We start from the raw sequence: 11865 nt of genomic DNA on the forward strand, positions 1-11865 counted from the left end.
ATTAGCAGAGAAACGGGGACATCTCAAGATTTAGCACGCAGCCAGCAAGACGTTTAGATTTCTAAAACTTATTTTATTAAATGTGATTTTCTGCGCTCGACAGAAGGATTTTATCCCCCCCACTTTTTTTTTTTTTTTTTTTAAGAAAATCCGCCGACTCAGAACAAACAGGCTTCATCATATCTTCCAACTTGCTCGTCGTTTACTTGAAGTCGCGGCTATTTGCCGATGATTTTGGGAGCCGGGGTGCACTCGGATTTCTTTATAATCTCCTTGTATAATCCGGTCACCCCGTAAACACGCGGCTCATTCAGACAAGCGTTCTTGGTGCCACAGCCCCGTTCGCTGTGACTGTAGAATCTTCCCTCTGCGGGAATTGAGAAAGATGATAACAAAGTTCACTGTGTAGCAAGCAAAGGATTGCGCGGGATCGGAGCCTTGGGGCAGGGTTTTCAAGCAGGTTTATTGTTATTTTCTGGCATTCAGGAGGATTTGTGGGAAGGTAGTTTGTACTCTTAAAACAAATGTCCTGTGGAAACAGGGAACATGTTCCTCTGTACTTTACCTTCTTATCAGGAGGCGAGGAAGAAATTTACATATTTACTACTTGTGGTATTTGCGGGGTGGGGGGGAACTTTTACATTCAGGGCTGTGAGATGAGCGGTCCCATGCATTGGATGGGTGGGTGGGTGGGTGGGTGGGGGGATAAGAGGGAAAGAAGGAAAGGAAGGGAGGGAGGGTCAGGGAAGGAAGAAGGAAGGAAGTTGGGTGGGTGAGTCAGGGAAGGAAGGAAGGAAGGAAGGAAGGAAGGAAGGAAGGAAGGAAGGAAGGAAGGAAGGAAGGAAGGAAGGAAGGAAGGAAGGTGGGTCAGAGAAGGAAGGGAGGAAGGGTCAGAAAAGGAAGGAAGGAAGAAAGGAAGGAAGGAAGGAAGGAAGGAAGGAAGGAAGGAAGGAAGTTGGGTGGGTGAGTCGGGGAAGAAAGGAAGGAAGGAAGGAAGGAAGGAAGGAAGGAAGGAAGGAAGGAAGGAAGATGGGTCAGAGAAGGAAGGGAGGAAGGGTCAGAGAAGGGTGGGACAGAGGGAAGGAAGGAAGGAAGGAAGGAAGGAAGGAAGGAAGGAAGGAAGGAAGGAAGGAAGGAAGTTGGGTGGGTGAGTCAGAGAAGGAAAGAAGGAAGGAAGGAAAGAAGGAAGGAAGGAAGGAAGGAAAGAAGGAAGGAAGGAAGGAAGGAAGGAAGGAAGGAAGGAAAGAAGGAAGGAAGGAAGGAAGGAAGTTAGTTGGGTGGGTGAGTCAGAGAAGGAAAGAAGGAAGGAAAGAAGGAAGGAAGGAAAGAAGGAAGGAAGGAAGGAAGGAAGGAAGGAAGGAAGGAGGGGGGGAAGGGAGGGGGGAGGGAGGGTCAGAGAAGGCAGGCAGGCAGGCAGGCAGGCAAGAAGGAAGGAAGGAAGGAAAGAAGGAAGGAAGGTGGGCCAGAGAAGGAAGGAAGGAAGGGTCAGAGAAGGGAGGGACAGAGGGAGGAAGGGAGGAAAGAAAGAAGGAAGGAAGGAAGGAAGTAAAATACATATAATTGTAATCAACTCTTCTGCAGAGATGAGCCTGGATTTAATTAAAATGACTGCAATCTCATTAAACTATTGCTATTAAGGGCAGAGTCTAGTCATTCCCAGCATGACTGCACTGGCCAAGCTAATTTTATTTTAAAAACAATGCCAACGTTATTAGATTTATTGTATTTATTAAATGGCCAAAAGCCCATAATAAAAATGGATTCATTCTGTTTTCAGCCTGTTTTTTGGCTTACTTCTAGTGCTTGTGCATTTCATACGACAGAATGGCAAGAGAGCCGGTCTGATGTAGTGATTAAAGCAACAGACTAGAAACCTGTGAGTTCTAGTCCCACCCTAGCCACGAAAACCAACTGGGTGACCTTGGGCCAGTCACACTCTCGACCCAACTTGCCCCACAGGGTTGTTGTGGGTAAAGTAGGAGGAAGAAGGTGTATATTTAGACATGTTTGCCATCTTGTGTTATTTGTAAAAAGAATAAAGACAGGATACAAATAAATAAATAATGGTGCGGGTGGAGGGTTTTTTTGCAATAGGCTACAGTCTTTGCGCATTCCATGCATCAGAGTGTCTAGAAACCCTGTGTCGTGCCCCCGTCAGAGCCTGAATCTGTGGGGGGAAGACAAGCTGGAACTGGAGCGGAGAGAGATCGAGGGGGCGACTTTGTTGGCTTCAGAGGAAAATGGGGAGGAGCAGGCCCAGTCAGGCCTTCAGGATTGGGACGACTTGTAGGGAGGAAAAAATGGGGGCAGGATGAACAAGGAAGTCTAAGCAGTGAACATGAGAGACGGCGCTCAGACAATGAGCAGGGACCGCCCCCTCCTGATCCTCGAGCACGGAGAGTGGAGAGAAGGCGAGAACAGCGCAGCTACTCGGGAGGAGAGTGCCCTTCCCTTCTTCACAAGGCACACCTGGGGACTGAGTCTTAAGGAGACGTTGTGGGGAGGGGCATTTGTTGGGAACAAATGCTGAATTCATGGAGCATCGTGTGCCGACGTCTGAACTTTCCTGAATTCCTTGCATTCTCTCTGGATTTCTGGCTACTTGCCTTGCTCCTTTGATTCCTGGACTTCCTCGACTTGCCCTGCTGGATTTCTTGCTTTTGCAGCTGTAGTGTTCACAGGGTTGGGCTGGACTATATGCAGCCAGCGGCTCCTTAAAGCAGGGGTCTCCAACCTTGGTCCCTTTAAGACTTGTGGACTTCAACTCTGGGAGTTGAAGTCCACAAGTCTTAAAGGGACCAAGGTTGGAGACCCCTGCCTTAAAGTATATGTGTGGATGTGTTATCATTTTGCTCTGGGACTTGCCAGAAACATGGGAGCATTTGGGGAAATTTGGAGCGATAAAGGAGAGGTTTGAACTGCCCATTACCTGTGTTACCTCTGTGATGTGCCCCGGATCATCGCACCTTGCCGTTGCCATCGTGATCAGAAGGAAGCCTCGTACATCAAACTTCTCACCCAGTTTTTGTCATTAAATAGTGGAAATACCTGACATCCATCAGGCTCATCCCGGTTCACATGCTCTCTTCTTTCCCATCCCCACTTGCAGGTGACAATACCGTTCCTCGGATCCTACCTTGTTCTACCGTCACATCGTAGTAGACACAATACTCTTCCCAGCCGTTGCAATGGATCAGCTCAGTGGGTTTGCAAGTTGGATCCTGTGAGATGCACCCAGGACATTTCATTCCATTTGGGCGGATCCCGAGTTTGGGCACTGGAGGAAACAAGCAGAAAATGATCACATCGCCGTCTCATCTTCTCAATCCCTAGGAATTTCGCCATCTTAGATCTTCGCTCTGATTTCTTGGAATTCCAAATGAAAGCCAAGGGTTAGCTCTCTGATTCTATCTCAGGAAGATTTACTAGAGTTTGTCTCAGAGTTTTCAGAAGTCACATTTCATATAGGTAGTCCTCACTTAAGGACCACAGTTGGAATTGGCAACTTTGTCATTAAGTAAACATGGTGTCAACCCTGAAGCTGACCTGACCATGGCCATTTTGAGGCTTCAGTATTGCCACACTGGAGCTGAGGGATAGGGAGGAGAGGAATAGCTGGGGTTTTGTAGCCAAAACAAAATACTTTCTCCTGGGAACCAAGGACATTCCCACAGGTGGTCGGAGAGAGGAGGAGTGAAGTTACCAGGCAACCGGATGGCAACCTGATTGGATCATGTGACTGATTGTTTGGGGAAGGGAAAAAACCTTTTATTTTTAATTAGCGGGGACCTTCAGAGTCGGTTTTCACCAAAACTGTGCCAATACGATATACCCAATAAAACTTTTCTTTGAGGAATCTACTGGCCTCGGAGTTTTATTTGCTATGGGATTATTACTTGAAACCCTGACACGTGGTTGTTAAGCAAGACATCACATGACCACGACAGACGTACGACCTCACTTCCTCCACAGTTCTTAAGTGAATCACCCACGATCATTAAATGAAACGTTTAGGTGACCACAACTCACGATTTCACTGCCAGCTTCTCCATTCATTCTCCTTATCCTAAATGCCCACCAGTTGGGGAATCCCCTGAATCTTGATCACATGACTGGTGGGGGGAGGAGGGAATGCTGTGATGGGCCTAAGCCATAACGTTACTTTTTCAGTGCAGACATAATTTGAAGCGGTCGCTAAAACCGGGCAGCCATTAATCAAGAACTACCCTGTAATGGGCTGTGAGAATAACTTTGAAAAAAAGGACCGCAGATGGAACAATAGTCTGACTAGAGACATTTGAGTCTAAGGCATGAACAGGAGTAGAGAAAATACCTCAGAATTGACTCTTCCCAGTTCTCTGGAATAGAAGAGCAGGGAAATGGGGAAGCATTTTCAGCTTTGGAAAATCCCATTACTGTAATAGCAATAGAATAGAATAGAACAGAATAGAATTTATTGGCCAAGTGTGATTGGACACACAAGGAATTTGTCTTGGTGCATATGCTCTCAGTGTACATAAAAGAAAAGATACGTTCATCAAGGTACGACATTTACAACACAATTGATGGTCAGTATATCAATATCAGTATATCAATATAAATCATAAGGATTGCCAGCAACAAGTTATAGTCATACAGTCATAAGTGGAAAGAGATTGGTGATGGGAACTATGAAACGATTAATAGTAGTGCAGATTCAGTAAATAGTCTGACAGTGTTGAGGTAATTATTTGTTTAGCAGAGTGATGGCCTTCGGGAAAAAACTGTTCTTGTGTCTAGTTGTTCTGATGTGCAGTGCTCTATAGCGTCTATAGCAATAATACTTAGACTAATATACCGCTTCACAGTGCTTTACAGCCCTCTCTAAGCGGTTTACAGAGTCAGCCTCTTGCCCCCAACAATCTGGGTCCTCATTTTACTCACCTCAGAAGGATGGAAAGCTGAGTCAACCTTGAACCTGGTGAGATATGCCAAATTACAGGCAGCCAGCAGTCAGCAGAAGTAGCCTGCAGTACTGCACTCTAACCACTGCGCCACTGTTGCTCATAGAATAGAATAGAATAGAATAGAATAGAATAGAATAGAATAGAATAGAATAGAATAGAATAGGGTAGGGTAGGGTAGGGTAGGGTAGGGTAGGGTAGGGTAGGGCAGGGTAGGGCAGGGCAGAGCAGAGCAGAGCAGAGCAGAACAGAACAGAACAGAACAGAGTAGAGTAGAGTAGAGTAGAATAGAGTAAAGTAGAACAGAACAGAACAGAACAGAACAGAACAGAACAGAACAGAACAGAACAGAATAGAATAGAATAGAATTCTTTATTGGCCAAGTGTGATTGGACACACAAAGAATTGGTCTCGGTGCATATGCTCTCAGTGTACATAAAAGAAAAGATACCTTCATCAAGGTACAACACTTAATGATAATCATAGGGTACAATTAAGCAATCAGGAAAAAATAGCAGTATAAATTGTAAGGATACAAGCAACAAAGTTACAATTATAAGTGGAAGGAGATGGGTGATGGGAACGACAAGAAGATTAATAGTAGTGCAGATTTAGTAACTAGTTTGACTTGGAGACCAGCGCTTACATGTCACGGTTCCGCTGTTGCAAAGGTCCTTGCGACAACACTTTGCGGCACTCCGCTTGCGTCTCGAAGGGAGGGTGAAACTCATTGGCGATGGAACACAATACTTGGTTTTGCTGCAGCCTTTGTAAGTGGCGAGCCACACCTCCTTTCCTGTGCAGTGGGAAGAGTGACAGCCAAGGCAGGGGTTAGCCAAGCTGAATCCTTCCGAAAGGAAAACCCCACTCAGGGATTGGAAGGGGATTCGTTGGGAAGGGGGAACGAAATACCAGAGTGAGCGCCAGTTAGCTCCAACATTGGGTGGGGTGGCCAGGAGCAACCTCGCCAGTTTTGCCACTGCTAAACCAGTGCTTCATAATATCCTCAGGGTGCCGTCAGTCAAACAATGCTGTTGTGCCTCGCTCGCCCCCCTCTCTGCAGCCGGGCCCCTCTCATCTCCTGCTATCTCAGCCAGAGACTGATAGTGCAAAAGAATGTCCTGGCATGCCTCCAGCCCCCAGCCCTGGCACCATGCCCGGACAAACTGAGCAAACAAACCTCCCCCCGATAGCATGTGCACCTGAAGCCAGCCACGAGCTGGAATTGCCGGCAGCTGGGGATGAAACGATGCAGTGGATAGATCCACGCTTCTGGAGAATGGAAAGGCGACGTCAGCAAAAGGAAGGGAGGGGCAGGCCTGGATAAGTACTGAGTCATGGAGCCACACCCCATGGCCTATATAAAGGAACTGTTTTCTGGCATTCTTTGAGTCAGGCAAAGTCTAATTTGGATTGCTGAAATCACATCCTGGTCTCCTGCCTGCCCTGAGAACTCTGACAGGACTTTGTCAAAGCTGCAGAGGCTTTGCGGCCACGCTTGATACGGACTTCCCCGACCCGGCCGTCAGAGGAGGAGTGGGACATGACAAATGCTGACTGGCGACCCCCAGGGGGAGGGCCTTCTCTGTGAGGGCTCCTGCTCTTTGGAATGAGCTCCCTCCGGGGTTGCGCCAACTCCCTGACCTCCAGACCTTTAAACGCGAACTTAAAACCTTTCTGTTCCGCCGTGCAGGTCTGGCCTAACGCAGTTTTTTAAATGTGGGGATTTTTATGTGGGTTTTATGACAGTTTTAACTATTGTGGCCAAATCTTAGAATCAGTTTTTTAAAATGTTTTAATTTTTATTTATATTGTTTTATCTTGGCTGTAAACCTCCCTGAGTCCTTCGGGAGAAGGGCAGTATAGAAATCAAATAAATAAATAAATAAATAAATAAATAAATAAATAAATAAATAAATAAATAAATAAATAAATAAATAAATAAATAAATAAATAAATAAATAAATAAATACCAAGGGTGTCAAACTTGATTTCATTGAGGGCCGCATCAGTGTTATGTTATGACCTTGGAGGGCCAGAGGCAGGTGGGGTGGGGGGTGTTTTTGGGTAGCGGAGTGCTTCTGGAGGCCAAGGAGGTCAAAAACAGGCTGTGCAGGGGCCTCCCAGGGCCTCCATGCGGCCCATTTTTGGCCGGCAGAATGCTGCTGGAGCCATAGAGGCCAAAAACCGGCCCATGTAGGGGGCCCCACAGCCCGTTTCGGCCAGCAGGGGCACCGTGGGCTGGTCCTTTGATATTTCTGGGCTGGCCTCACCTTTAAGCCTTTAACCACCCATCCCATGAGCCTTGAGTTTGACACCCCTGTAAGAGACCATACACATTATGGCAGCCATTTGTGATATATGTGCCCATAATACAGAGTGAGTTTGGATGTAGTGGGCTAGAAACTGGGAGACAGTGAGTTCTAGTTCCACCTAAGGCACCAAGCCAGCTGGGTGATTTTGGGCTGGTCACTTTCTTTCAGCTCCAAGCAGGAGGCAATAACAAACCACTCCCACAAAAACCTGGTCAGGAAAACTGCAGGAAAACTGCAGGCAGTCTCCAGGAGTCAACACTGATTCAAAAGACACACACAAAATAAAACCCATGATATATTCTCACAGTTCCAAATGCATCACTGGGATCCAAAAAGTCGTTACAGGCAATATTCCACTTACAAATGTTTACGTTGCAAACTTGCTCCAGTATGAACAAACTGCCTGCACCTCCAACCAAGAATATCCTGGAAGTTGTTGGATGAAGATTAATTTATACCACACCATGTACGTACACTTGGTTGAACTTGCAAAAAAAAAAAGGACTTACAAACAGCCTTTTGGAGTATCACTTGTTCGTATGTAGCGCACTATCTGTATTCCTAAATGGCCCTTGACTTTAATTTACTTTCTCAAATTCACTTCATTTCAGAACCAAAAGTGTTTTTTTCAAGAGGCAACTGCACTTTCTGGTTTTTCTTTGAAGATGTTTCACTTCTTCATCTCGTGAATGAGAGGCGAAACATCTTCAAAGAATAGATTAGAGTGGAGTGGAGTGGAATGTCATGGAATAGAATAGAATAGAATAGAATAGAATAGAATAGAATAGAATAGAATATTGGAATATTGGAATATTGGAATATTGGAATATTGGAATATTGGAATATTGGAATATTGGAATATTGGAATATAGAATTGAGTAGAATAGAATAGAATAGAATAGAACAGAATAGAATTCTTTATTGGCCAAGTGTGATTGGACACACAAGGAATTTGTCTTTAGTGCATAGGCTCTCAGTGTACATAAAAGATGTCAGTGATAAATCATTATCTTAGTCATCATAAATACATTCATAAAAACCAGAAAATCCAGTTGCTTCCTGAAAAAAGCACCTTTGGAACAACCATAACGTGGATGACTGAGGATCTCCCTCAGAGTCATCCCAGAATAAAATGAGTGAATTGTTCCTATGCCAGATGACAGCTCCTTGCAGGTGCATCTGTCGGTAGAGACGTACTTACAGCCAAATTGTGCCAGAAAAACAGCTATTTAAATTCAATGCCTGTCACTTTTCTCAACTTACACCACGCTAACTCTGGCACGTCCATCATTTCAGGGGACAAACAAAACAAGCCCTGTTCAACTACCAGCCCTGCTCATAGAACTGAGCCTCCAAGTTTCCAGTCCTGAGTGGTTAACTGGTCAGCTCGGGAGCAAGCCAGAAGGGTTATTCACCAATGGTTGTCTCGGTGGTGAGAACCAGGCAAGTGTTTTCCAAAGGTCGGCAGACGTGCGGCACACCAGTGCAGAAACCGCTGTTGCTGCTGCAGCGTTCACACTTCAAACAAAACGCTGAAAGGGAAAAACCATGTATAAATATTAGGAGTTGCAACCGATTGGGAGTTTTTATTTATTTATTTATTTATTTATTTATTTATTTATTCGATTTTTATACCGCCCTTCTCCCGAAGGACTCAGGGCGGTGTACAGCCAAATAAAAAGCGCAATATATAAATTAAAACAAGACTAAAACAAACATATTACAAAATGGCCAAAAATTTAAAAAATTTAAAACATTTAAAATAGTTTAAAAAACCCTAAAAATATAAATAACCCCAGATTAAAATTTAATTAGGCCAGTCCCGCTTGAATAAATAGATGTGTTTTCAGCTCATGGCGAAAAGTCCGAAGATCAGGCACTTGACGTAAACCAGGGGGAAGTTCATTCCAAAGTGTAGGAACTCCCACAGAGAAGGCCCTGCCCCTGGGGGCCGCCAGCCGACATTGTCTGGTGGACGGCACCCTGAGAAGTCCCTCTCTGTGTGAGTGTACGGGTCGGTCTATGGTTTATCCACCATTGGAGAAGGGGTGGGATTCAACCGGTGTAAAAACTGGTTTGCTGAGTGTGCTCCAAACACATGCGTCAAACATGCACTCCACGCACGCATAGTGCATGCGCCCCACTAAAAACAGCTCTGAAATTTACCTTCTGCTGCAGCCCCGGTGAGTAAAACAGCTGAGGCACGGCAATCTACTCTGCCGCGCCGATCAGCTGTGCTTCAAACAAAGGAAATACAGGTCGGTATAGTGCATCCAACTGATTGTCGAAGTGAACTGATTCACTCTCAGCTGATTGTTGGAGCTACCGGTTCACCCGAACTGGCCCGAACCACTGAATCCCATCCCTGCATTGGAGTCAGAAACAACCCCAGGGTATAGTGAAAAAAAGTCAAGAATGGTGGCCTATTTTTTATGGGCAGTGGCTTTTCTAGGGACAAGACACAGCAACAACTATACTGGTGGGGAAGCTAATGGTCACGATTAAAATACCCGGGAAATAGAGAAGTTAAGCACCCCATTTCATGATCCCATATCTTTACAGGTCGTCCTCAACATACGGCCACAACTGAGCCCAAAATTTATGCTGTTGAGGGAAGCATCTGTTATTTGAGTTTTGCCCCATTTTACAATTTTTCTTGCCTTGATTGTTAAGCGAATTACTTCAGCTGTTAAATTAGTCACCGGGCGGTTAAGTGACTCTGGTTTCTTCGTTGCTTGTCAGAAGATCCCAAAAAGTGATCACGTGACTCTGGGACACTGCAACCATCATAAATGTGAGTCAGTTTTCAAGTATTCCAAGGGATGACTCACGCCCCGGGCAGCGTTTCTTTATTCTCCTGCCGTCAGGAAGGAGATATAGAAGCAAAGGCAGCCACACAAATAGGCTGAAGAATATTTTTTATCCGTGGGTTGTCAGGCTTCTGAATGGAAAATAACTTTACAACAACATACCATGTTTCCCCCAAAATAAGACTGGATCTTATATTAATTTTTGCTCCAAAAGACGCATTAGGGCTTATTTTCTGGTTAGGTCTTATTTGGGGGGAAATACGGTCCTAAATGCACCCATCTGGCTGACAATCTTAACTGGGGCTTATTTTGGGGGTAAGGCTTATATTACAAGCATCCTGAAAAATCATGCTAGGACTTATTTTCCGGTTGGGTCCTATTTTTGGGGGGAAAGGGTAGTACGATTGACTTGCGGGGCCGGCGCAGCGTGCAATAAATTCACATGGTGCAGTAGGATTGTGTGTTTGTTAGTAGGATTCACTGGGTTAGGGATATTCTTTTTCTGTCTTTTACTGTGAGTTGTATTGGATCGGGGGGGGGGGGTTGTACGAAGGGAGGCTCAGCCAATCTCATTGTACACTTGTTGTACTCTGACAATAAAGGTTTGAATTTGAATTTGTACATCCCATGACCGTGGAGATGTGACAATGGTTGTAAGTGTGAACCAGGGTCTTCCGTTTCTTTTGTCAGTGATGTCGTAACTTCGAACGGTCACTAAGTGAACCGTTGTATGTCGAGGGCTACCTGTACTTGAATTCCACTCTCTCAAAACTGCACCAAGTCTGTGTTACGTTTAAAAAAAGAAAGTGAAAATAAAACCCCAGCAGTGAGAGAGTTTGAGAGCCTGGATGCCAAGAGCTACAACCTGAATTAAGTTAAGTCTCTGATATTAAATCTGAGGTGGTATTCAGCTGGTTCAGACCAGTTCACCCAAACCGATAGCGGAAATCGCGGGTGGCTGCCCCGGCTCTATGTCTCCCTATTTAGGCATGTTTTGAGGCTGGGCGCATGCACAGAAAACGTGCACACCAGCAATGCGCGTGCACAGAAGGCCAAGCGCTTGTGTGGATGCACACGCGCCCACATTTGCGAACCAGTAGGAAAAGTAAGTGAATACCACCCCTGTATTAAATGCTCTGCTTTGAGAACTTGGGTTCTCATCTGGTGGCGTCCTAAATAAAAATCCAAAGGACTTACCTGGAGAGATGAGGATGAAGAAGAGGAAGAAGGTAATTGTGGACCCCTGCATGGTGTTCGTACACAGAAGATCATGAAAAAAACCCAGAGCTGAGCTGGCTCCTGGACGAGGCGGATGACTTAGGCTTTTGATAGCTGATGAGGCCTTATAGCCTCTTGGCAGGAGAGAGTAGGAGGGACAAGGAGACAATGAGGATGGGAGACCAGCACAGTTCCTGGCCTCCCAAGTTGCAGAAAGGATCGATCACAGAGTGGAACTCTTGTTCTGAGCTTAGTGACCAGAACGACATGCAAGAGAGTTAAGACTGCAACTTCTCGGATCAATGGGCAGAGAGAAAATGGCAACAAGGCTTCCTCCACTTGTGGGTTTGGGCAGAGGTCTTCTTCCTTCTCCAAGAGCTCGATAGGATTCACTGCCTTGGGAGGAGAAACAGGGCACCATCAGCTTTGGGGGGGTATCATCTAAGCCAGAGGTGTCAAACTCAAGGCCCGTGGGCTAGATCCAACCCATGGGGTGCTTAGATCTGGCCCATGGGGCCACCCTGGAAACTGAAGGATCGACCTGCGCTCCCAAGCTCTGTTTTTGCTGGCAGAGGGTTT

General features: G+C 45.7%; 1 protein-coding gene across 1 annotated transcript; it reads right to left on the bottom strand.

Annotated features, from left to right (window-relative positions):
• Nucleotides 1-218: 218 nt before the first annotated feature.
• LOC131204561 (phospholipase A2 inhibitor and Ly6/PLAUR domain-containing protein-like) lies at nucleotides 219-11317 on the bottom strand. The gene is made up of 5 exons (XM_058195950.1): nucleotides 11266-11317; nucleotides 8674-8790; nucleotides 5590-5739; nucleotides 3137-3277; nucleotides 219-367 (listed from the first exon to the last, which is right to left on the bottom strand). Exons 1-5 carry the CDS (start codon nucleotides 11315-11317, stop codon nucleotides 219-221), a joined length of 609 nt encoding a protein of 202 aa, XP_058051933.1.
• Between the last annotated feature and the right edge of the window lie 548 nt (nucleotides 11318-11865).

The sequence above is a fragment of the Ahaetulla prasina genome, chromosome 10, assembly GCF_028640845.1.
Source record: "Ahaetulla prasina isolate Xishuangbanna chromosome 10, ASM2864084v1, whole genome shotgun sequence".
NCBI classification, from domain to species: domain Eukaryota; kingdom Metazoa; phylum Chordata; class Lepidosauria; order Squamata; family Colubridae; genus Ahaetulla; species Ahaetulla prasina.